This window comes from Poecilia reticulata, linkage group LG19, assembly GCF_000633615.1.
Source record: "Poecilia reticulata strain Guanapo linkage group LG19, Guppy_female_1.0+MT, whole genome shotgun sequence".
Taxonomy (NCBI): domain Eukaryota; kingdom Metazoa; phylum Chordata; class Actinopteri; order Cyprinodontiformes; family Poeciliidae; genus Poecilia; species Poecilia reticulata.
The window spans coordinates 17562522-17588184 of NC_024349.1; the positions used below are offsets into that span (position 1 = coordinate 17562522).

At 41.0% G+C, this 25663-nt stretch overlaps 3 protein-coding genes across 10 annotated transcripts in view; 2 read left to right on the forward strand and 1 right to left on the reverse strand.

Annotated features, from left to right (window-relative positions):
• prr15lb (proline rich 15 like b) overlaps positions 1 to 2329 on the reverse strand; it is an 8645-nt gene extending 6316 nt beyond the window's left edge. Inside the window, exon 1 of the mRNA XM_008437422.2 lies at positions 2156 to 2329. The gene's annotated coding sequence lies outside the window, so the exon portion shown is untranslated. The remainder of the gene's footprint in view (positions 1 to 2155) is intronic.
• Positions 2330 to 4447: 2118 nt separating this feature from the next.
• Positions 4448 to 13334, forward strand: cdk5rap3 (CDK5 regulatory subunit associated protein 3). The gene is made up of 14 exons (XM_008437423.2): positions 4448 to 4615; positions 4846 to 4891; positions 5726 to 5857; positions 6655 to 6755; positions 6858 to 6906; positions 7078 to 7256; positions 9940 to 10076; positions 10727 to 10871; positions 11092 to 11202; positions 11592 to 11673; positions 11758 to 11846; positions 12347 to 12552; positions 12862 to 13033; positions 13207 to 13334. The coding sequence occupies exons 1-14, from the start codon at positions 4610 to 4612 to the stop codon at positions 13270 to 13272; spliced, it is 1521 nt and encodes a 506-aa protein (XP_008435645.1). The 5' UTR covers positions 4448 to 4609; the 3' UTR covers positions 13273 to 13334.
• A 1145-nt stretch (positions 13335 to 14479) lies between these two features.
• nfe2l1b (nfe2 like bZIP transcription factor 1b) lies at positions 14480 to 25156 on the forward strand. 8 transcript variants are annotated; one of them, XM_008437424.2, is made up of 6 exons: positions 14480 to 14675; positions 17038 to 17827; positions 19324 to 19545; positions 20412 to 20501; positions 20604 to 20762; positions 21082 to 25156. In XM_008437424.2, exons 2-6 carry the CDS (start codon positions 17270 to 17272, stop codon positions 22441 to 22443), a joined length of 2391 nt encoding a protein of 796 aa, XP_008435646.1. In that variant the 5' UTR covers positions 14480 to 14675; positions 17038 to 17269; the 3' UTR covers positions 22444 to 25156. The 8 variants fall into 8 exon arrangements, with proteins under 8 accessions (XP_008435646.1, XP_008435652.1, XP_008435654.1 ...); XM_008437430.2 differs by having other exon boundaries at positions 20628 to 20762; XM_008437432.2 differs by having other exon boundaries at positions 20451 to 20501; positions 20628 to 20762.
• The last annotated feature ends 507 nt before the right edge of the window (positions 25157 to 25663 follow it).

Consider the following 25663-nt stretch of genomic DNA (forward strand, 5'->3'; position numbering starts at 1 on the left):
TGTGTGTGTGTGTATAATTTTGATCTTCAGTGTGGAAAAGTCATTTTTAAAAAGAAATCTATTTTCTGCAACAATGCCATGTTTCATATTAACGTCTTCTCTTGGATAATGTTTGATGAAATTTGCTACATGACAATCCTACAGCCGTCCTCAAATGAACTCACTTTTATTACAAAGTGACTTTTTAAAGTAAGAAATGAGTGACTTTAGGCTGCAAAGATAAAAAAATAAAAAAGTAGAAAATGTGTTATGGTTTYATTCATTCTAAAYGTTTCTCCATCTTATTTGATACGTTCACTTCTGTTCACACCCGGTTCTGGTTTGCCAACATGAAGAAGTCCGAGTTGCTCCTCGAAGACTGAACTTCTGTCTGAAACTCTAAACCTGATAAATACTCTGGAAATAAATAAAACCCYTCGTTCAAAATAGAAAGGTTTTACAATATGGTGGGGCTGATTTAGGGAAGAAAGAGCAATTAATCTTATCAGTAAGATAAAGGATTATTAATAATAATAAATCTACCTTTCTGTCAGTTTGTTCAGAGTGCCTTTGTCCTCTGTCTGAATACACCCGAAACTGAGCTGACTATGAAATCTGAAAGTTGTTTGGAAGCTGTGCAGATTGTAGCCCCGGCTTTATGAGTTTCATAAGCGCAACAATGTCCCTTTCATGAGCGCTTAAAGGAAGCAAAGAGGCGTACAAATCTCTCTTTGGTGTGGTCATTTTTATCATGAAGCACCTATGCAAATAAAGAGCCTGTGCCCTTTCACAGAAACTCTCATCTGACTCTTATCTGGATCATGTGACACTYGGCACCTGGCACGGAAAGTCAAATCGCCTGAGGGGTAAAATAATTCAGATTTCATTTTTGGATTTGGAGATAAAACTTCTGTTTTGCAGCTCAGCGCTGCACCTGTCTGGGCCTAATTTCACAGTCCGACCCGGTGTTGCATAATAACGTCGGCGTTCAGTTCGAAGGCCCTCGCGTAACAGATGGTCGTAAACTAAGAGAAGCTTGACCATAATTCTGTAATCTCTATTGTAGTTGTTAAAAAGACACTGGCAGCATTTTCTATTTTACTTTCTGTTGAGCATCTTCTGCACGTTTCTTTCAGCGAGTCTTGTTTGACTTATGTGTGACCTTTGAGACAAAACGTCCTGTTGACATGAGCCCCCTCCGCCCTCCACCTCCGCCACTCATTTTTAATAAGTTACCATGTATTCTGCTGTGTGTGTGTGTGTGTGTGTGCGCGCGCGGCTGAGCAGATTTTTCCAGAGGTCTCGGCAGGGGGAGAAAAAGGGGAACAAATTTGGAAATGACTAACCAGCAGCGCCATATTGGAGCAGCAGAGACGGAGACACGGGGGGGCCTCCAAGGGCCTCCTCCGCTGCTTTCACAACGAAGCAGGCTCACTTCTGGTTCTCAAGTTACGTCTCTAGTGAATAAACACACCCCTGACTCRTGGCAGAAAAGTTGATAAACGAGAGGATTTCATTTTTTTCCCCCCCTGCTTATTGCAAAGTGTATTTATTCGCTTTCTCGGTAAAAAACGGAAACGTTTCTTTTACGGCGGCAAAGTCCAAAGTATCATCTTCRCTTTTATGGCTAATCTTGTGACAAATGAGGTTGCTGAGTTTCAGCTCTTCATCGTGTTAAATCCTAATATTACTCTATATGTTTGGTTTCCACCAAGTAAGGACTGAATCTCTAAACGTACATTTGCCGTCAATCAAATATTTGAGCCTGAAAAAAAACAATACTCAGAGAAATAGAAATAAAAGCTCATTTTAACAGCAGCCAAATGATAACTGATATTGTTTTATAAAGCAACCCTAAAGTATTTTTCTTCCAAAACCCTCATGTTGTTTTATCCCTGAATGCTTAACATTRTTAGTTTTACAGCAGTAAAGAAAATTCCTAAAACTAAATAAAAAAAAAAAAAACAATTGAAAACTTAAATTACATTTTCTTCAATATTTCATTTTATTTTGAACGGCTGAACGTTACAGTCCTACAGTTTACATAATTGGAACCATTATCGGTTTTGGTGCTTTCGCTTATGTAACCGAAACCTCCTCTAACAGTACATCACAGACTTCTTACCGTCGCTTGTTGCAGACATGAATCGGGTTTCATGTGGACTCGTTCTCTTACCTGTGGGAACGACGAGCTGCCTGCCTGAAGGAGAGTGTCTCAGATATGGAGGTGTCCCACCATGCTGGTGACCGTCTGTCTTCTTGCTGCAGCTTTTGCGAATCTCCTGACTCGTCTCCTCAGGTGATCGTGAACAGGTGCATCATCTCTCTCCCTCTCCCTTTCTCTCCAGCCTTTTTCTCTCGTGCCCTCCACTTAAGAACACACCCTTCTCAAGCACACATAAACCTAAGCCCCGCCTAGCTGAGAGGAGAGTGCACAGCAATGTTGAAACATTGTCACCAAGCGACCTTCAGTGTTACATGGTGCAATGAAAACCTTTTTTTAGTCTCACCTTTAACGGGAATAGTGTTTTATGTGAAGGGGGTGGCTGTTGGCAGGATAAACACTGATTTATCTCCATTTCAGAGTGATTGTGAGCTGGAAATTGGAGCAAAGTGAGACCGACGCAGAGCTGTTTTGCATGGCTTTGTGTAAAATCACAGTGAGTGGATGTCTTGGTGACCATTCAAATGAGCTGAAATTAGGCCGCATGGCTCAGAGTCTCTGCTAATGTAGCCGCAGGGATTTAAACATAATCTTTTCACGACTGCCTGACGTCAAAAGACAACTGCGTCTGATTAACTAACACAAAAATGTACGTAAGAGTGCGTCAYTTTTTTGTCTCAGTCTTAGATGTTTTAGATCATGAAGCAAAACTTGATATGACACAAAGGTAACCTGAGTAGATACAAAACTGAGTTTTCAAACAATMATTTTATTTACAGRGGAGGCAACAAAAAAGAACTATTCAAGCCACCCTGGTCCCACTACTGGGTGTCACAGGAGTGGTCAGGAAACAGGTAATCTAATCTCCGAGAACTGAGTAGCAAGCAAGGGAAACTTACATCAGTCCACATGGATGCAAGTATTAGCAAAGTAGTTAAGTAGTTATTTATCTTGATATACTTCTTGGACACCACACCTCTTTCTAATGCCACCGTGAGCAACTGCCCATGTGGTCCATATCAAAAACTGCCACAGCCTGGTCCTATATGAAAAAGTTTTTATTTTATTTTACATATTTGAGTCTCATGATAGGCTGTTCTTCTGAAATGTTTTTTTTTTATTTCGGATGTAATAGGATGGACATCATCCAATAGATTTTGTTTTTCTCAAATTAGTTCACAGAATAAAAAACATGTATGAGAAACATGTCTAAGTTGTTTTTGGTCAACAGTGGTTTTCACCTTGGAACACTCTTGTGGATGCCATTGTTGTTCGGTCTATTACTTGTTGCTCCATATTGACCTCTGACCTTAACTAAGGCAAGAGAGATCTTCTGGACTTTAGGTCTTATTATGGGTTATTTTGTTGCACCTGTTCTTGTTGATGTGTGCCTGGAATAATTTTGTAGGCCAGACTCTTTTGAGAAGGTTTGCCACTGCTGCCTGTTTTCTCCATTGTCTGGTTAACACCTCTCACAGCCACCAGAGTCCCAAAGCCTTAGTKATGTCTCTGCAACCTTTTCCGAACTGATGTCCAAACTAATGTCTGTCAGTGACTTTGCTTCTAATCTATTTTTCTTGAATTGCAGGGCCAAATTGTGCTGCTTTTAAAAATATTTTAGCCAACTTTAAGTTGCTATAAGTTCTGAATCGATTTCTCTATTATACAGGTTTGGCAGTAATCACAACTGTGCCAGGCTATTTAATAAACCATTCTTTCAACAACAAAAAAATGCAGCTAATGTGAATAAAACAATCTACCACTGATTTTCTGTCTATGTAGCAATTAAATGTAACTTCTACATTTAAGTTATGAAAAGTTTTAGTTTGTTCGTTTTTTGGGGGTTTCTTTTTGCTTGGGGCTTTTATTTTAAATTTTTTTCTATGAAGTGGCTTGTGTACACATGATTATGTACAATTTTAGAACTTTAAAAAATACCTGGYCTTCATGTCATTTTAATTTAAGCATTAATGAAAGCTGATGGAAGCCTATATTTGCTACTCTGATGTAAATATAACTTGTCTCATAATTAAGATAACTGAGTCATAATATATGAGATACAAACTTTAGATTTTTTTTTCCCTCAAAGTAACAGAATTAGGCTTCTACGTCACCTGAAATATTWAGACCAACAAAGCAGCTGATTAATTTTAATATAAAATGGTTTTTTTTTTTTTTTTATTAAACAGATATTTGTCTCCATCTAGTGCTAGTTTTTAAGTATTGCRGTCAAGCGGTTTCAATACATCCACCTATCAGCTGCGGCCGTCAGTATACTTCAACATCATTGGTTAATTTTGGGGGGCAAACAAACGTCRCCGTCTCTGATTAGTGAAGCTTCTCCTAACGTGTCATATCAACACTGAAATCCTGTTGAGTTTCGTAAAAATTCCTSATATTAATGTTTAAACAGCATGAAATGGTGACATTCTAGAAGAGTTTTCGTTTTGAACAATCGGAGAAACAATGGAGGTGAGTTAAAAAAACAGCACTTTCTCAGAGTCGACAGTCGATAGTAGCCTGTTAGCTAACACGTCAGCTAGTTATAATACATCCAAAGTCCAGGGATTAACTGAAGGAATATAATCTTCTAAAGATTTATGCTACATTGTTCTTTACATTTTGCTTATCAGTCCTGCTGCAGAGATAACAATGAAAAGGTAAAAAGTACTGATGTTTTGGTTGTTTTTTCTTTCCACCAGAATATCCAAAATCTCCCCATCGACATACAGACCAGCAAGCTGTTAGGTGAGACATCCCACGGACAGCACTCTGTGGAAGCTATTTATTATTATTTTCTTCATACTTACCGATCTTTTAAAGTGTACGCCAAGTACTTTATGAGACTTTCTTAAGTTCTGACATTTTTTTTTTATTTGGCTGCTTTTTCGTCTAATTTCAGTCYAGAACCTGAAGGTTCATGTTTGTAGTTCAAATGGTTCCTTTTCAGTATAAGAAAAATTAGAATTTTCCAGGTCTAAATAAGTTTGAAAGGACCAAATTTCCATGCTGTATTCCCTATCCCTTTGGATTGTAATTGTAATTATTCATGCATCTGTATGTGCAGCAAGCCATTGATTTCGTCAGTCACCTATTTGTCCATTTCAATCTATCCATCCATCCATCCATCCATCCATCCATCCATCCATCCATCCATCCATCCATCCATCCATCCAAAAGTACTAAACCCAACCATTAACCAGTTTTTGAAGTTTGCAAACCTCATCACTCAAAGCTGATTGTTTCTTCCTCATGAAAAGTTCTTTCGCACTACAAGTKTTTTATTAGAGTTTATACCTCAAACAATACAATGTTGCCCCAGGACTAAACTGAAAACAAGTCACTTTAAAGACTCAAAATGTTTTTAAAGTTTATTTTGTCCCCTTCAAAACAACTTTTAAATATTTTTTAAAAGTCTGGAGGTTTGAATGCAAAGACTGTGTCAACCAGTGCTGATTTATGTGTATTTTGTTGCAGGAGTAAATCCAGCTGTAAATATGCCGTTTAACTTTGACTTCTGTATGTGACTCGTATGACGCCAGATTCTTTGACTTAAATAATTAGAAATATTTGTGTTTTCAGACTGGCTCGTGGATCGGCGTCACTGCAACATAAAGTGGCAGAGTACGGTGAAAACAGTCAGAGAAAAGATCAACGCTGCCATTCAGGACATGCCCGAAAAAGAGGAGATCAAGCAGCTTCTCTCTGGATCCCGTAGGTTTCGCATGGATGCCTCCAGACTTTCACTTTTGCCTCTGTCACCAACGACATGCAGTTGCTGTAAAGAAACTTTCTTTCAGACAAAAAAATTACAGTGCCAGATTTATATTGTAATTTAGGAAGTGAGGAGGAGGAAGTTGAGTTAAAAAAAAAAAAAGCATTTTTTGGCTTGGGGAAGCTAAGAATAACTGCTTTTAACAAAAACTCATTTGAAACACTAAAATTCTGGCTGCATTTAGATGGAGATTGTAATTTCTGCTGAAGTTCTAACCAGATTTCTTTTTTTTCCCTCAGCACATTCTTCTCAAAAACCATCATCATATTTACCTACTTTGTATTAGGAAGTCATGCTGTAATTTGACAAGTCTTATTTTTCTCTATATAATCAATTAGTCTTTTACATGACACTACTGTAACTTCAAAAGTACCGTCTGTCACAACACTCAAACTCAATAGCGCCCTCTGTAGTTTTCTCACAACATGTCATCCAGATATGTCGTTCGCTTCATGAGAGKTGCGGCTACATAAGCTTATGTTGTCAAAGGAGATATTCACATTTGTTATTGTCTTTGAAAAATCTAGAAAGGCAGATTATGATTTTTACAATATCTCATAATTTCAATATTCAAAAGATTTCTGACTCTAAATTGTGGTATTTACCCTTTAAACACTCAAACAGAAGGCATAGATTTAAGAGCTCCTACCATAAAGCATGAAAGCTATCTGTTTGCCTGTTTTTATACGTCCCCAATAAATCCCTGTTCSTTTTTTTTATGCGTTTCCACAAACAGACATCCATTATTTTCACTGTTTGAGAATAGTGGAGATACTAAAGGGAACTGAGGCTTCATCAAAGAACATCTTTGGCAGATATTCTTCTCAGAGAATGAAGGTAAAGCKATTCAAACRACCTGCTGCTGTCAAACCTTTGCTTTATTGCGTGGTGATATTYATTTGTCAGAAAAATTWAAACTTTGGTCTGTTTGACTTACAGGACTGGCAGGAGATTGTGTCGCTCTATGAAGCAGATAATGTTTATTTAGGTGAGTGCATTTCAAAAATAAAATCTGTTGTCTTTAGTGCASAAGTTTTGCTTAGTTTGAAACCGGCAGACAGTTTTTAAGTGCATATGTCAAGCTGCATGGAGATGGAAAAAGCTTTAAAGACGCATCGGTAGCTTTGCTGATTTCCAWAACCTGTGCTGCRTGTTCCAGCGGAGGTGGCCAGCTTGCTGATCCGAAAYGTGAGCTACGAAGGGCCGGCTCTGCGGAAGCAGATTGCCAAAGCTAAGCAGCTGCAGCAGGAGCTCAGCAGGCGGGAGGTGGAGTGCCAGAGCTCAGCAGCCGAACTGAGGGAACGCTACTATGCCGCCTGCAAGCAGTACGGCATCACTGTGAGTGCAAGGATGAACGATGTTCATGTTAACCCACTTGGACAAAAAGCTACTATCACAAAACGTACTTTCACAGAAAACACAGCAGAAACATTTAATCAAATCTACTCTTCTTCCTCACTCTTAAGTTATAGTGACGTAGATAAGTTGGTAGAKGATTTTCAGTGCAAACTTTCAGAGATCATTGATTACATTGCCCCCATTAAAGTRAAGGTTGTGACTGGTAGGAAGAAATATCCATGGAGAAATGCACAAACAGTTCAATCTGCAAGACAACTCTGCCGTAGGGCCGAACAGAAATGGCGTAAAGGTCAACTGCACATTTATTGTGACATCTACAAAGAAAGACTACGTAACTATCACACAACACTAAAACATGTAAGAGAGGCTTTCTTTGCAGATGTCATAAATAAAACCATTAACAATGCTCGAGCTTTATTTGCTACTGTTGACAGGCTCACAAACCCTCCTATGACATTTCTACCTGAACTTCAATCTAATGCCGCCTGCAACAAGTTCTCCAGTTTCTTTTCAGAAAAAATTCAAAAGATAAGAGGACTAATCTGCACAACCACTCCAAAGACAGTACCAATGCTAATCCCAAACAAAACAAATGCAGGAAAAATGACACAATTTCAACTACTAAATTATAAAACCCTAGAAGAAATTATAAGTCAATTAAGCTCCGGTTCCTGCTGTCTGGATGTCCTACCCACACATTTCTTTAAGAAAGTCCTGCCTGTTGTTGCTAATGATCTCATCCAAATAGTAAACTTATCGCTGTCTTCAGGTGTTTTCTCCCAGGCTTTGAAAACAGCAGTTATCAAACCACTGATAAAAAATAACAATCTGGACAAATCACTACTGCAGAATTACAGGCCGATCTCCAACCTTCCATTCATCAGCAAAATTATTGAAAAAGCAGTTTTTAAACAATTAAATAACTTCCTAACAATAATGAATCGCTTTGACTCCTTCCAGTCTGGTTTTCGTGCTCACCACAGCACGGAGACGGCCCTTGTAAAAATGTTCAATGATATCCATATAAATACAGACTGTGGAGAACCACAGTGCTGGTTCTGTTGGACCTCAGTGCAGCTTTTGACACTGTTGACCACGACATTTTACTGAATCGACTGGAGACTGGGGTCAGACTCTCCAGTTCACTCCTCCACTGGTTTGAATCTTACATAAAGAACAGGGATTTCTTTGTTTCAATCAGAAACTTCTCATCAGAGAGGTCAAAGGTCACATGTGGGGTACCCCAAGGTTCAGTCCTAGGACCCCTCTTATTCAATATTTATATGCTCCCACTGGCTCAGGTTGTAACAGGAAATAGGATTAGCTACCACAATTATGCGGATGATACACAGCTCTACATCACGATGTCACCAGGTGACCTTTGACCCCATCCAATCACTGAATAGATGCTTAGAACAGATAAATGTGTGGATGTGCCAAAATTTTCTCCAGCTTAACAGAAACAAAACTGAAGTTATTATCTTTGGACCTAAAGAGAAGAAAACTAGAATCAATGCACAACTTCAGTTATTACAACTGAAAACCAGCGATCAGCCTGAAACCTGGGAGTAGTGATGGACTCTGACCTGAACCTTCAGAGCCACATTAAGACAATCACAAAATCGGCCTTCTATCACCTGAAGAACATCTCTAGGGTTAGAGGACTTATGTCTCAGCGCGATCTAGAGAAACTCATCCATGCGTTTATCATTGATTACTGCAACAGCGTCTTCACAGGTCTGACTAATAAATCAATCAAACAGCTGCAGCTGATCCAGAACGCTGCTGCTCGCGTTCTGACTAAAACCAGGAAGATAGAGCACATAACACCAATTTTAAAGACCCTACACTGGCTCCCTGTAGCTCAGAGAATAGACTTTAAAGTACTGTTGTTAGTTTATAAATCACTGAACGGTTTAGCACCAAAATACATTAAAGATCTGTTATTGCTGTACCAACCGTCTAGACCCCTCAGATCTTCTGGTTCTGGTCTGCTCTGCATCACCAAACGAGGAGAAGCAGCATTCAGTTTCTATGCACCACAAATTTGGAACAAACTTCCAGAAAACTGTAAAACAGCTGAAACACTGGGCGCCTTTAAATCTCAACTTAAAACCCACCTKTTTAGAGTTGCTTATGGCTAAATTAGGGTTAGAGTGCGGGTTTTGATGTCTTCCATGTTTTTATGTCTTTAATRTTTTTAATTTCTTTTTATTTCTTTTCTACGTTTTAATGATGTAAAGCCCCCCGGAAAACGTCCCAGTTAAACGACGTTTAACTAAAGTTCTACGGGGTTTAGAGTCCGGCGTTCAACTAAAAACCTAGAGGTTGGAGTCCTTGTCAAACGGTGTTTTTGACTAAAGTCCCTGAGGGTTAGAATCCCAGTTAAACGGCGTTTAACTGAAGTCCTAAAGGGATGCGGGTTTTAATGGTTTATCTTTTTTTGTTGTTTTTTTTTTAAATCTCTTTCTCTTTCTCACTGTTTATTTAATGTCACATGCTGTTTTTATTTTAATTATGTAAAGCACTTTGAAATGCCTTGCTGCTGAAATGTGCTATACAAATAAAATTTGATTGATTKATTGATATATTAATTCAGTGCTAACACGTCTTGTAATTATTATGGTACTTATRMAWWTTTTTTATGTGTCTTTTCTGTCAGGGGGAAAATGTTCAGCGAGAGCTTCAGGCTCTAGTGAAAGACTTGCCTGCAGTCCTGGAGGAGGTGGGGAAGGATGCAGCAAAGTTAGAGGAGCAAATCCAGCTTTATGCTGCATTCACAAACTTTGTGTGTGACTGGTGAGTTTACCATCGAGATGCAATCAGTTTACAACTCGCTTTGTGCAAAAGTTTTGAGTCATCTTCGGGATTTTTTTTTTTTGTTTGGAAAGAAGGAAAAAAAAGAAGCAGACTACCTATAAAATAGCCTTGATTAATAATTATTCAGGTTTTCTGAAGATTGTCAGTTTGTTTTTGGATATTCCGCTTTCTGTTTCATTCTTGTATTCTTGAACATCCTTCAGATTCCTTTTATTTTGTCCCAAATGTTCTGTTCAATCAACCTTGAGTATCTATGAGATCAAGTTTGCGCTAAAGACAAGAAAGTCTTGCTGATGAATTTTTAAAAGCTAAATTCTAAAAGAAATGTGGGGCGGCTAAAAACTTATGCACAGCAYAATCCATGAGCACACTGGGCACAGACGTTTACACACTTGATAAATATAATAGTTCCTAAGCTTTGTTGGAAATGTTAAAAACATTTCCCGTGTCCTGCTCTTCTTGATTTAATCAGTGAAGAGACCGGCCTCTCTGTGGGAAACTCTTCACACTTTAACTACACCACCAAGCTTYCCATTAGATCTAAATGAATATGTGCTGCGTTCAGGTGAATTAACCATGTCGGTGCTTTTTAGCTTTGGTTTTATGAGCTCGCATGTTGTTGCTCGAAGGTCCGAACCGGTCCTGCCCATGCTGACGTTCTGCCAGAAATCGGGGAACGTGACGTTTTACGAGTGGAGGACGGGGAAAGTCCCCAGCCTTGTTGAACGGCCGGYGGTGGAGGAAGCCCCTCCCGATGCAGCGACRGAGGACACGGTTGGTTTCATCGATATCATTTTACAGAGTCATGTATGTTTTATCTGACATTATCACAGTGTTAGCTGTTTTTGTCTTAGGGAATTTTTATTTTTCTCTTTCATAGTTGAGTGAATTATTWTTTTTTTTCTTTCTGGTCCAAACGAAGTTAAAATGTTACTTTCCCATGTTCATGTTGTAACGTCCCGTCATTGACCTACTACATTAATAACTGCTTCAGATTGATTGGGGAGATTTTGGTAGTAAACCATCAGATGATCTGGGCGTGACTGCCGGCATCACAGTGGAGGAAGGAATCGATTGGGGAGTCTCTCTGGAGCCGACATCTGAGGTTAGACAAACAAGCGTAAGCTGAGTGATTTTTAGGTTTAGCACATGATTACTCTGCAGGCTGTGCTGAGTTATCATGTGTACAATAACAGAACTGTCCACACTTTGTAGAAATACATGAAACACACTAATTCATTGCAGCAGCATGATCTCACTGTGACAGGTTTTTAGTTATTGATGGGAAGAATCAATACCATGTGAAGGAGTTTGTTATTTTTATGAGTACCAGAACTATTGTCAGTCGTGCTGCTAAGCTTTGTGGAAAAAAACATTTCATTATCTTTCTTTAGAAATGAAAGCGATCCCAGTTTGTTTGCCGTTTAATGAAGACAGATTAAGCTTTTCGCTACACGTGAGCATGTCAGTGACTGTTCTGGTCTGCTTCATCAGAAAAGCAGTGCAGGCGGCATCGACTGGGGTGACAGCAAACCAGCTCCACTTGAAATAGAAATTGTCGATACAGGAACAGACTGTAAGTTTATTCTTGAATAATGACCACGATGAATCCAAGGAAATAAGCTGCAAGAACCTGAAAACAAAATGTGTTTTCCTTCAGGTCCCGAGGGCGTGGCGCGGGGTGACGATGCTCTGAGCATACTGGAAAACTCCCAGTCACGCAGCCAGTTCATTGATGAGCTCATGGAGGTAAAACAGTATTCTGTCGTCCACAGCTAAATCAAGCTAAATCAAATTAATGAGCTCGCTGAAAATGTCAGTTTTTCATGTTTTAAATCCACACAGCTTTGTCTTCTGTGTCGTCTTTAAAAGTGTTTTTAATCAGGTCTTTTAATGGTCGACTTTGGCTGAGTTTAGTTTTTCACACTTTCCAAAGTTTTATTTGTCAAATATTAAAAAAAAATAAAACAATCACTTTAATTGATTTCAAAATTATGCTCTGCTTTCAACTGATTATCTTTATTGCACAATGATACATGGCACTTATTCTAAGTGGGTCGACGACATAAGATCCTAATAAAGGTATTTTGGTTCAAATGTGAAAGTATTTAGAAAAGGTTCAAGGTGTAAGGATACGTTTGCAGTGCGCAAGTCTAATCTCAAGGTGAATCGTCTGCATTTTCTCCCTGATGATTCTTTTTATTTTAGTATTTTACTATGTTTCGCTCTGGTTTTGTGTGCTGCTGCAGCTCGAGGCGTTCCTCACCCAGCGGGTCACCGAGATGGGGGAGGAGGGCGACGTGGTGGCCATGAGCCAGTTTCAGCTGGCTCCTTCTATCATCCAGAGACAAACACGAGAACACGTCCGAGAACTGCTATCCCAGGTGCAGGAGCTTCTGGGCAGACTCACCTCGCTCCGCATGCAGCACCTGTTCATGATCCAGGCCTCACCGAGGTACAATGATCAACATCAGAAAGGTTTTTGTTTTTTTGTTGGTTTTTTTTTTTGGCTTCCAGATAAATGGATAGAGCCAAACAAGTGAGGTTTGCTTAAATTTGAGCTTTGAAGCTCTCTTACAGCCTTCTTTTAACATGATTTCACTTGGGCTGCTGGTATGACTAAACTAAAATGAAGTCCGCTAAAAGTAATGTCAACAGCTGCAAAATTGGGACAGTTGTGAAAACTGAAACTGAAACGAAAGCTCACGCTGCATCTCTGGTTCATAACATTTATTTCCTCGTGCTTTTTGTTAAACGCGTTCAGGTATGTTGAGCGTGTGTCAGAAGTGCTGAGGCAGAAGCTGAAGCAGGCAGACATCCTGGTGCTGAAAGCTGCCACCATGGTTGAGCGGAGAGAGGAAGCGCTTCAGGAGCAGTCCAGACTAGAGCCTCGTGTTGACCTGCTGGCAGGACACACCCGGGAACTCCAGAAACTGGTATGAGATTACGTTCCCCATTTATTTATGATCACAGGGTGTCGGTGCTTTCCCAGCGGGGAGGCCACGGAAAGTCACAGATCTTCGTTCAAGTAAATGAACGAGATAAACTGCAGTAAAATGAGTACACCTTCAAGCTTCTCTGTAATCTGTTGGTTGTTTTGTTTCTGCAGATTGAAGCCGACATTTCAAAGAGATACAACAACAGACCAGTCAACCTTATGGGGGTGAATATTTAGTGAACCCTGCAGATGTATTATGTTCTGATCTGCAAAGAGGAATAAAGAATATTTAACTTAAACTTCTGTGGTTTTGTTTTTTGTAAATTGTCAAAACAATTAAAGCATTGCTTAAATAAATAAACACATGACTATAGTTTTTTTTGTTTTTTTGCTGTTAATTGTTACCAAGATTTTCAGTGGAAGCAGTAGAGCAACTTAGATGCAGTGTGATATCAAGTGGTGTTACAGACAGCAGCTACAGTAATCTCAGTTAAAGCAGGGATGATTGGGCACATCTTAGTAAATAAATATCATATAAAAGTTTGTTTTCTTTCACTAATTTGCTTCAAAAAGTGAAAATCATTTATTCCTCTTAAATTTATATATATTTTTTTATTTATACGTTCCTTCCTTAGAACTTTCCATTTGTGACAAGCCAGCTTCTTTTGTGATTACCTTTTATGGTTTACCCTGTACACACCCATGATGAAGACAGTCAGGCTAATATTCTGGCTTTGGATCTTTTTGCGTTTGTGCATGTTCTCTCCATGCATTCATGAGTTCCCTTCAGGGCCTCCAGCTTCCTGCCATGGTACTGCAATGTGCCTGTTAGGTTACTTGGTCTCTGATATTCCCTTATGCATTTGAATAGTCTGAAGCTCTATCCAGGACAATCCAGCCTCTCACCCAAATGACTGCGGGAATACCCTGACCCTGCAAGTACAAACAATGAATGGATTTGGGGTTTTACATCAACAGTAAGCCATATTCCTCTAAATTAATTGGAAAAAAACATTGAAAATATGAACTAGTTGATGCATATCAACTGTTTACTGTATCAACTACTTATGAGTGATACAGTAAACATTACAGTAAATTTGAACGTTTACTGAAAACGTTATGATGAAGATTGATTTCTATGGTGCCACTTTACATTGTTTTGTAGCTTTCACTTTCACTCGGTACATTATTGCTTTGTAAAAGGTTGTTTTTTTTCTTAATACAAATGCATGTTGACCACGAGTGGACGCTTAAAAAAATCCTTGAACCTTTTTGATTTTTTTACTGGTTTAATATTTTTTTAAATGCTATATTATGATATCATAGTTACACGAACGAGGTTATATTTAGTTGTTTAATGGTTCTTATATAAATTAAACTAGACTTTGATAACACTGGGGGCGGAGGGGATTTTCTGTCAGATGATGAAAGCTTACCACTAGAATGTTCTACGCATGCTCCGTGTGTACGCGTGTTTTGGGCTAGGCTAGCCGCGGTAGCAAGTGATTTTGCAAGTCATGGTGGGCCATTCAGTAAGGACAGCAGCTCAGTGGAACTTTTAGTGACTAGCGGATTAAATCACTGATCTGGTGTGTTAGTCGACATGTGGGCATGAAGACACGGTTACAAAATCTTCATGCGTAAGTATACAATTTAACGGTTTTAACGAATTATCACGTTGACCGATACATGGGCTTCATTGTTTAACGACACAACATAACGAAGCGACACATAATTATAATAGTATTTGTGTATCAGAAGCCGGGTGTAATTTGTTTTCAATATCAATTCATTTTAAAATTACTTAAATTAGTTTGCTGTAAACTAGCTCATAAGGCTAACACAGTGTAATTTTTGACTTCCCGTATCACTGTCGCGTCGTTCATTAAACCCCGCCTACGACGTATTCTTATTGGTCTGGACTCGCTGGAGTCATGTTACATCATAGTAGTTGAGGCCGTTGAATGGCTGAACTGTCATGTCACTCATATTTTCCCCACTTGTTGCTAGGGAGATTGTTTGACACTAGCTAGGGAGAAAGTAAATATTAGCAGAGACACCTGCCACTTTCTGGCGAAAAAGAAATTGGAGTAAAGCAGCGAAAGGTTTTAAAACAGTTACTTTATGTAGCGTCAGAAGGAGGTTATAGACGTGTGTTAGCGGTGGCTGGTCGTGAATCAGTGGGTAGCCACCAGCTGGAAGGACAAAGATAGGCGCAGCTGTGCTGGAGGAGGGAGGGACCCCGCCGGACACCCAGCGTCGCCGTTGGTGGGTGTCGGAGCCAGTCGAGCTAGCTATCTGGACTCCCTCGTTCACCTTCAGCAGCAGCCAGAAGAAGTAGTTGTCCTGTCAAGGGTGGGGTGATGCCTGAATCTCTGTGTTCATCTTATCTTCTCTGCCGAATGTCTTAAAATGAAGATCAACAGCGTGGTGCGATCCGACATCAGTCCTCCTGTTCTGTTAGGATGAAGTGGTTAGCAGGTCCTGCTCTTTCTTTCTTCTCCTATAATGTGTTTAATGCAAGTGTGGGTAGGTAAGCTATCTTAAGTGTTTGAAAGCTGAGTGATTGGAGTGTGTGGACTGATGCAACAAGGAATTAAAACGTTAACAAGTCTTACAATGTATAGATCTACCATTTAGGCCTTAAAAAGTCTTTAATATGTCGAGATTTTTCAGCATATCTCTTAAATTACTTAGTTATGTCTTAAATTATTGTTCATTATTTATTCTGCTCCTACATTGATTTTGTTTTACGGTATTGAGAAATGCTTTAATTTCCTCAGATTGGAGTTTTCACAAGAGACATTTGAGTGTATTTTTACACAACACCTAAATACTGACATGCTAGTTATTTTTTAAATGACTTTTTTCTAAAGCAAATCAGTTGATTTTTGGCATAAATATTCCTCTTTAAAAAATTCTTAGTCTGGATTTTCTACAATAAGAGTGACATTAAATTCATGTCACTCTTGAATTTGTATGTTAAACATACAAATTTAACATACATCTGTTAAATTTGTATGTTAATTCATCCTTAACTACTTCCATATTGTTGTCCTTTTTTAATTTTTTCGTCTTTAACTTGATTAGGTCTGGAATGCTCTAATTGTTTTATGCTGTGACAAAACTACAAGGCTTTTAGTTTTAGTTTGAGCAAACCATCAGCCACATTACATGACTTTCGTGTCTGTAACTCAACTAATGTCACTGATTAGCGAAAGGAAATAATAAGCAAAAACACTTTTACATGAAGGACCAATCACTTTTTTTAAGTGAATCCAGTATTTGTCACCAAGAAAGTAAGGATGGTGTGATATATTTACATTTTAATTTCACTAATGAAGACAAAATTTAAACATTGAAAGTCAGTGTTCTTTCATGCAGGAAGAACACTGTGCCCTGAAAATGTTGCTTAAAGGAATAAAACGTAATGAAATGGTATTCTCAATATGATTCCTTTAGGTTATAATCCAAAATTCTTGAAAATTCAAATGGCAAATGCAAAGTTGTTTTTGAAGCCTGTTCAGTGATCACCAGCCAGGTGATCGAAGCACAAACAGCAGCTGCAGACATGTTGATAAGTGACATACCGCCTTTAAAAAGTCCTATGTTGTACATGTTAGATTATAATTCATATTTATTTTTTGTCTTGGAATTGTTTGTTCATTTATTGCTGAAAGTTATTAAAGGAGAATTGCTTGAGTGGCCTTGATTTATTCATTTTGGGGTAGTTCTGGGTGAAGAATTTTATGCTTTGACTAAACCAAACCTCTTAGACCTTCAACCTTCCCTCTGAAACCGTCGAGTTTCTGCCTCAGAGACGACCTTTTTGTAATTTGAATGGGTGGTGAAATGAAAACCTTCTTATGTTCACTAAAGTTGCATGTAATTTTTTTAAGTTAACCTTTGTTTTTGTTGTTGTTTATTTAAATTTATGCAAATTTAAATTGCAAGGGTAATTTTGCAGAAATTCTATAAAATATAATTTCTTCTATTTGGCAGGAATGGGGAGATAACTCTTTGAAGAAACTCTTCTGAGAAGTGGAAACCTTATCTTGGAACCTGAGCCCTTTTTAAATTAACTCTCAAAGACGCTTTCGCCTTCCTCAACCACTTCTATGTTCTTGTATCAGTTTTCATCCCTTAGTTTTAGCAGAGAGTTATTGATTACAAGTAGTCGCCTCCGTTTTTGTTTTACTTTTTTACTTTCATTTTTTTGTTCCTTTGTAAAGAAATGCTTTACCTGAAAAAGTACTTCACAGAGGGCCTGATTCAGTTCACCATCCTTCTGAGTCTCATTGGGGTGCGGGTGGACGTCGACACGTATCTAAGCAATCAGTTGCCCCCGTTAAGAGAGATCATCCTGGGGCCCAGTTCAGCCTACACACAGACCCAGTTCCACAACCTGCGCAACACGCTGGACGGCTATGGGATCCATCCAAAGAGTGTGGACCTGGACCAGTTCTTCACGACCCGGCGGCTGCTGAACGAGGTGCGCCAGCTGGATCGCCTGTCCGTGCCCAGTACCGAGCTCAACACCTGGCTAGTGCATCGCGATTCTGAGACGGTGGTGTCCGCAGGCGGTCAGTCCAGCCCCGGCATAACCCTGGACAATGGGGCCAGCCTAGAGGACATTAACAACATCGACGCTACCCCGGCCATGAGGGGAGGCGGCGGAGCGCCTGAATCCACGTACGACCTGAACGCAGCGGACGGCAGCCTGGGAGCCGTAGCCCCAGAGGGAAACCAGGAGCAGGGCAGCAGAGGCGGCAATGACGACCTCACCAAAGAGGTACGACGCCATGGTTACGGGTTTTAGGGTTGGATTCAAGAGGATTTTTTTTTTTTAATTTAGAGATTTGTACTGTCTTGTGAGGCATTCAAGTTAAATTGTTGCATTCATTAAGAATTATGGTCTAAAGCCAACAAAAACCCAAAATTCAGTTTCCAAGAGCATGAAAATTTTATATAAGCGCAATAAAATGTAACGGTGTGGAAATGAAAATGTAGGCCTAATGAGATATACTGTATGTCCATCTAAAAACTAGGTGGGCAGATTTAAAATCCTGCTAGAAAATTGAAGCAGCATCTCCGTACCACTTCTCAGCAGCAGGGAGCGTTAAGTTCTGGAAAATTTTCCGGGTAGCTGATTGCATTGACTGTAGACTTTAGTAACACAGTGGACCAACACCGCAGAGGACACCCCAGATCTTGACCAGCTGCAGAAATATCCCACTGGACGTCAGTCAGCATTCTGTGGCTCTCCCTTCTCCCTTCACACTCTGGAACTGCATGTCTCCCTTCCACTGCATTTTCCATTTATGTACTTGTAGCTAACTCTTCTTTGCTTCTTTTTGTGAATCGTGTCAATGACAGTCGGCTGGACCGTTTTCAGCTCGGCGCTCTTCCCAGTGATTGGGCTGACGTAATAAACACATTTTTTGAGAAAGACAATTTTGGGTTTTCATTTGCTGCGAGAGACGACCATAAAATTTGAGACAAATAAGACATGTTGAAACAGATCATTTGGTATTGATATTGATTGATGAACTAAAATATCCATTTTTGTATTTTAGCTTTTGAGTTGTGCCTGTAAGTACAGGATGATACAGATTTAAAAAACGTATAAAGTAGCATGATTGTTTTGGTTTATAAAATGTTGCGTCTTTTGTGATTTACAAAAAAACCTAAAAATATAAACTGATATTTAACATCAGTTTTTCTTCTACCTTCCGCAATTCCTGGCTGTTTTTTTTTTTTTTTTTTATCTATTTCAAGTCAAACCAGTGGAGTCGCATTCAGCTGTTGGTGACGTTTGCATCCTTACAGGGATGCAAATTAGCTTTAGCATTTAGCATTCAGTCCAGTTAATTTAGCTCTAAATCTTTAAATTTCCAGTTTTTTTTTTATTTACTTGTCTCACGTAAATCACTGTGCTTCGTTGTTTTTGTTCCCCATTGAAACACAGTGATACAGTAAAACATTCATGTTACACATAACTGAAGATTTCTGTTTATTCTTTTGCTGGATCACAAGAATAACCACCGTGCTAAAATGTTTCTATCATGGTTGAACCATCTGATTCGTGTTACATGATCTGCCCTTTGAAGAACTCGTCGGCACTGAAAAACCCATTTGAAAAAACAAAAAATATGCAAAAGTAGGTCATTTACAGCTTGATCTAATAACGAAAATAGTGACACAACCAAAATCTGTTCAAATCCTCTAATCATAGTTTCACTGGTTCCGCAGAACAGTTTTTAAGAGTTTCCTTTGTTTCTGTTTTAGGACATTGACTTGATTGACATCCTATGGCGACAGGACATCGACCTTGGAGCAGGAAGAGAAGTGTTCAGCTACAGCAACCGTCAGAAGGACACGGAGGAGGAGAAGCCCAACCCACAGGACAGCAAAGATGTCAACGATGAACAAGAGAGCTGGAGAAATGGGATAAACTTACAGGGGTCCCAGCCGGTGGACGGAGAGACTGGAGAGAGCATTCCTGAGCAGGTACGTCGAGACACGACAAAAAGAAAATAAAAAACGAGTAAAGCATTGACGGATAGGATATTTATTTGTCGGTTGAGTGTGAGTTTTTAGTAAATGTGAAACCAGTTTTAAAGAGGTTCTTGCGAAATTTGTTGTTTTTTAAATTTTTTTTTGTAATCTTTGGAGACTGACGATTGGCGTTCATTTCTGAATATTTGGGGGAGTTCTGTACCAGATTTTGCAGAAGTTTTGATACTCCTAGTCATATTTTGTCACGTTACAACTACCTAACGTGATTCTACACTTGCTCTCTGGTTGTGAAAAACCAATCTGGATTTGGACCAAAGTTGATGTTGTTTGCGGGGTCAAGCGTTTTAAAAGTGACACGCCCCCTCCAACAACTGTTTGGCATGAATGTAGCTAAAATTAGGCATATGTAGGCTGGGCTTGGTGTGAGATTCATTCCCACAGCCTGATGAACTGGAGTATAAATACCACAGATCAGAGGATCAAAACATTTTTTATTTTAAAGGTTTTGTTGGCTCTAGTGGCCTTTATTTGAAAGTAGTTTTGACAAAGTAGTTTTGACAGGAAGGAGGGTTATGAGAGAGGGGGAAGACATGTGGCAAATGTTAGCAGGCTGGGAATCGAACCTGCGACCACCGGCATGAGGACTAGGGTCTGAATACATGGGTTGTGCTTTGCCCCTGCTCCACCACAGCACCCTCAAAAAAATTTTTTAAAGCAAAGTGTATAACGGGGTTCATTTTGAATCATTTGTAATTCTTTCCAAAAGGGGCAGTTATGAGAGACGCTTTTTTTTTTTTTTAACCTAAAGGTGCAGAAGCACTAATGTAGCACACCTGTCTGTGTTTTATTGTTGTTAGCCGCCAGTTCTTGGCTCACAGACTTCACTGTCACTGCAGGAGTGCTTGAGGCTGTTGGAGGCCACGTTCCCTTTTGGAGAAGAAGCCGAGGTAACGACGTAACGTCTGCAGCTGAATTGAAGTTCTGTGAAACGCTCCCTTGTAACGTCAAACGTATATTTCTCTGTTGCCGTCTACGCATGCTTTGATTAGTTTTCTATCCCGGTCGGTAACCAGGAAGCATCCATTTCCAATGAGGACGTTCCCTCCACCTCCCAGGGCCTCGCTCTGGCTCCACAGATGCCCGCAGCAGAGCCGCAGTTAGACCTGGAACAGCAGTGGCAGGACATCATGGCCATCATGGAGCTGCAGGTAGGCTGCGTTTGACTGTTTTTAGGATTAATGAGACACTGCAAGAGCGACTTCCTGTTGTTGTCGAGCTTAGACTAAAAAACAAAAACAGTCGACGCAAAAACAAAGAAAACGATGTCTTATAATTGATGGATCGCTTTTTCACAAAAATCTGAAGATTTTGTACATTTCAGTCATTTGTTAAAAATTCATTACAGCGAATCTATTTTAAAGTTTTTATTTAAACAAAATTGCTCCTCCAAGTGCCTTCAGCTGCATTATTTTTGTTCCAGTTGGACAAAAATTTGGACGTACACTTTTCTGTCGTTTCTGTCTGAAGGCGATGGACGTGAACAACAGCGCCTCCAACAGCGGGAACGCCAGCAGCGGCACGACGGAGCCGACCGCTGCCGGGACCTTCGGGCTCTCTGAGCGTGCCACGCCCATCAACCAGGACGTCAGCCTCCACCAGGCCTCCCTGCCCAGCTGCAGCCAGGACTTCCCGCAGATCTTCGGCCCCCAGCTGGACTCGGTCGACGTGGCGCCTCGGACCGACATGCTCAGGCTCTCCTCCGGCAACTCCACCAACATCAACTCTACGTTCGGAGCGACCAACCTGACGGGGGTCTTCCTGCCGCCCATCAACAGCTCCAGCAGCAACGTCACTTCCGCGCCGAGCCTGCCGGACCCCTTCACCACCCTCCTGGAGGAGTCCATGCTGGACGAAATCAGCCTGCTGGACCTGGCCATGGAGGAGGGCTTCAGCCAGGCTCAGGCGTCCCAGCTGGAGGAAGAGCTCGACTCGGACTCCGGCCTCTCGCTGGACTCCAGCCGCAGCCCGGCCTCGCCGAGCAGCTCTGAGACCTCCTGCTCCTCGGCGGCCTCTTCGTCCTCCACCTCCGCCAACTTCTCCGAGGAGGGCGCCGTGGGGTACAGCACCGACTCCGAGGTGGCCGCCGCGGAGACGGAGGAGGGCGCGGTGGGCGGCTACCAGCCCGAGTACAGCAAGCTCTGCCGCATGAGCTTCCAGGACCTCTCCCAGTTCAACGGCCTCCCTCAGCTGGACGGCATCAGCCACAACCACACCTACAACGTGCCGCTCTCCTCCAGCTTCCCCGAGCGCCCGGACCTCCTCATGTCGGCCGGGAAGAAGGCGAGCCGCGACAAGAAGCTGCAGCCCTCCCAGGACCTGCTTGACAAGCACTCGAGCCGCGACGAGCGCCGCGCCCGCGCCATGAAGATCCCCTTCTCCAACGACAAGATCGTCAACCTCCCCGTGGAGGAGTTCAACGAGCTGCTGGCCAAGCACCACCTGAGCGAGGCCCAGCTCGCCCTCATCCGCGACATCCGCCGGCGCGGCAAGAACAAGATGGCCGCCCAGAACTGCCGCAAGCGCAAGCTGGAGACCATCATCAACCTGGAGCAGGGCGTGCAGGACCTGCGGCGCGACAAGGCCCGCCTGCTGAAGGAGAAGATGGAGTTCATCCGCTCCATCCGGCAGCTGAAGCAGAAGATGCAGAGCCTGTGCCAGGAGGTTTTCAGTCAGCTGCGGGACGAGGAGGGCCGGCCCTTTCCCCCGAGTGAGTACTGCCTGCAGTATGGCGCCGATGGCAGCGTGCTGATCGCGCCCCGCGGCGGGGCGGCCGCCGCGCAGCAGCAGAGCAGAAAGCCCGAGAAAAAACAGAAAGACAAAAAGAAGTGAGCGCAGAGAGACTGCTGGTTATTCTATCACTTTGCGAAATCAGTCCGATTTGTGCAAGATGCAAGAGAGATGCCTTTTTTTTCCTTTAAGAAGATTCTGTTGAAGAGAAACGGCATTTACTCCTCCTCCTCCTCCTCCCTGGGTTAGTTTATCCTCTTTCATTCTCTTCCTGCGTTTTTTCCTAGAAACAACTCTGAAGCGGAATAGCTCTTGGCTCGAGAACCGGCGTTTCATTATTTAGACCAGAAAAAAAGGGGAGGGATTTGAAGGACAAAAACTGAGCTACTAGAAGACAAAATAGCTGCTCTCGTTCCTTTTGCACCAAACCACTAGGGATGGAGGCGTGTCGGGTGGAAGAATGGACCGACGACGGGAGAGCTAAGCTAACATGCATGGTTGGGAATACCTGTGGATTAAAAGGGTTCAAAGGACTATCGGCTCACGTCCCACCCTGGAGACTTTTAGGAATTTGCTTTTAAGTTGTAGATCTTAAGGCAAAGATCAGCACCTGAAGTTGTGAGACGAGAAACCAAAGGCTAAAGGAAGTCCATTGTCTTTAGAATGCCATTAACACCTATACTAACCAAAGGTTGCAGGGCGCACCTGATCACCTGAATCCGTACAAGTCCAAAATGCTCAAACGCTGCACTCTTACCGCAAGGTCTAGGTTTTTTTGAGTCGATTTCTGGGTGGCACCCAAACGTAGAAGGCCCTTAAAAACGCCGGGGTTTGACGTGTGGGACTCGGATGATTTGGATGAGAAGTCCGAGGCGGAGAGTTGGAGAGCTGGCCCACGAGGTCCTGCAGGAGGAGCCGAGAGATATTTCTGGGACGAGGCGCACCGCGTTGCAAAATGTATCAAGTTCCTTATGAATTATACATAGCACTGTAATTTGTCTTTTAAAAGGCTTGGCTTGGTATGCATTTTGCCGTTTCTGTCGCTCTTCCCTCGCTGCAGGTTTAAATACAGGGGCTGCATTTAGGAAGGCTCTTATTAACTGTTTATAATGTGTAGAATAAGCAGGGTTATAGGTCTAGCCTTTTTTTCTCCCCCCCCCCCCTCCTACCATCTGTGTTAAAACCTTTCACATCAAGCTGTACTGTACCATTTCGTCCGACTTCGGCTGACAGATTACATTTATAGGCGCAGCTCCATCAATTAAAATGGAATATAAAAGGACATTTTCTTCAGTAATTAAATTTCAATCATAAATTATACAGATTTGCTACATACATAGTAGGATATTTCAACCATTTATTTCTATTAACTGTTAGTTATGATTATGATTTACAACGAATGAAAACAAAAATTTCGAGCCTTAAATAATTTTATAAGAATAATTACATTTTGCAATTCATAAGTCTTATGTCAGGATCTGGTTATAGGCAACGGCCATTTGTTAGATTGTGCTGATGATTTAAATAAGGAGCAGTGAAGTATCCAAGCATAATTAATGGAAAGTTTAGTGGAAGGGAAAAACTGAAATTGAAAATGATGCGCAATATACAGAGGTAACGCAGCACAAGGCTGAAGTCAACGGTGAGAGAGCCACCACCCACACACACACACACACACACACACACACACACACACACACACACATAGGACTGAACCAGAAGACATGTCACAAGTGTTTTCATTAGGCCCAGGAGACGTGGTCAAATTGAGTCAAATAATTTGAAGAAACTGAACATGAAGGTTTTCATTAGCTGTAAGGTGCAATCATCTAAAGTCACAGAAGTAAACAGTTGAAATAAATCACTGAAGTTCATTGGTAATTTGAACGTTTTGACTCGACAAACATTTTGACAGTATTATTTGACTGGTCATCGTTTTTTAATTTTTTTCCCCACCTCGATGCCCCATTTTAAGCATTAAAACAAAGCAGGTTCGGTTGGCATCGTTTTGCTGTGCCCCGTTTATTTTTAACTTATTTGCACATTTTCCACATCCGAAATGAACTTGAAGCAAATATTTAACAGCTGTGAACCCGGGTAGTTGGCTTTAGTCCTACAGATCCTGCGTTTTGAGTGGTTTTTATTTTTTTTGGAGAAGAGTTGTGAGGTAAAAAGATAAATGTGACGGTGYGTGTTGAGGCCACTTAAAAATTCGAATGCCTTCATTTAAAACTCATGATCTTCACTTTAAAAGGATTTTGAGAACATGGAGGGAGCGAATGTTCTCAAAGTAGAAGTGCTATTACTCGTCTGTTTGAATGAAGTGTGTCGGTGCGCGTGTTGTGTGAAAATAGAAAAAAAAAAATAAACAAAAAAACGGGCCTGTCGCTGCGGCTAGCAGTTGGGCGAAAATATTTACAAGAGGCTAAGCAGAACTCGCAACACTGAGATGATGTCCGAATTAAAAAAAAAAAAATGTTCAAAAGGAGAAATGAAATGTCTGTCATTAAATGTGATATTAAGGCATGAATCTCTGGTTAACATTCACTCTAATGTAACCCAGTGCAACACCAACTATTAAGTACTGCTACTACTTAGTGCACTTTTTTTCTCTTTATTTTTGTTTTGTTTTTTTCGTCTGTCTTGTTCTGTAAATATTTTCCTGTTAGTTTTTTTTCTGTAGTTTGTCTAATGTCTCCATAACGGTCGCACTCTCTGCTTTGAGTCTGGATTGTAGTTCCCAGTTTTCGGATGTTTGCAGGCAATCAAGAATTGTTTTTATTGATTAATAAAGTGTTTTTATTTTCACCTGTGACTCATGTACTAATCATGCTTGACTGAAAGATGCTTGTTCAYATCGGCAGGCGTCGACTTTATTCTGTGGAGGTTCCACAACAGTTTGAATATGAATTACTACTGCGAGAGTCCTAAATTAAGATGTTGGAGGTTGGAGGGGGGGGGAAGATGTATAGATAATTGGATACACCATGTGCCTGAAATTGCCAACTCGGTGGACACGCAGAGAGCTTGTGCAAGAGGGGAACTCTAGTTACTGCTTGCAGTTCTAGTTACTTTAGTCTGTATAATTGGTCTGCAGTGAATTTGCTGTGCAGGGTAACAAGTCAAATCTGAAGACTTTTAGATGAGCYGTTAGTTTGAATTGTCTACCAATGCTCTGCAGAACATGGGCAGAAATGATTATGTATAGTTTTAACATCAAATTTAATGTTTAAACAAAATGAATTTTATATAAAAACTCATGTATTGCCCCCCCCCCCGGTGGACTGGCCACTTGTCGGTGCCCCCTTGGAGACGGGAACCA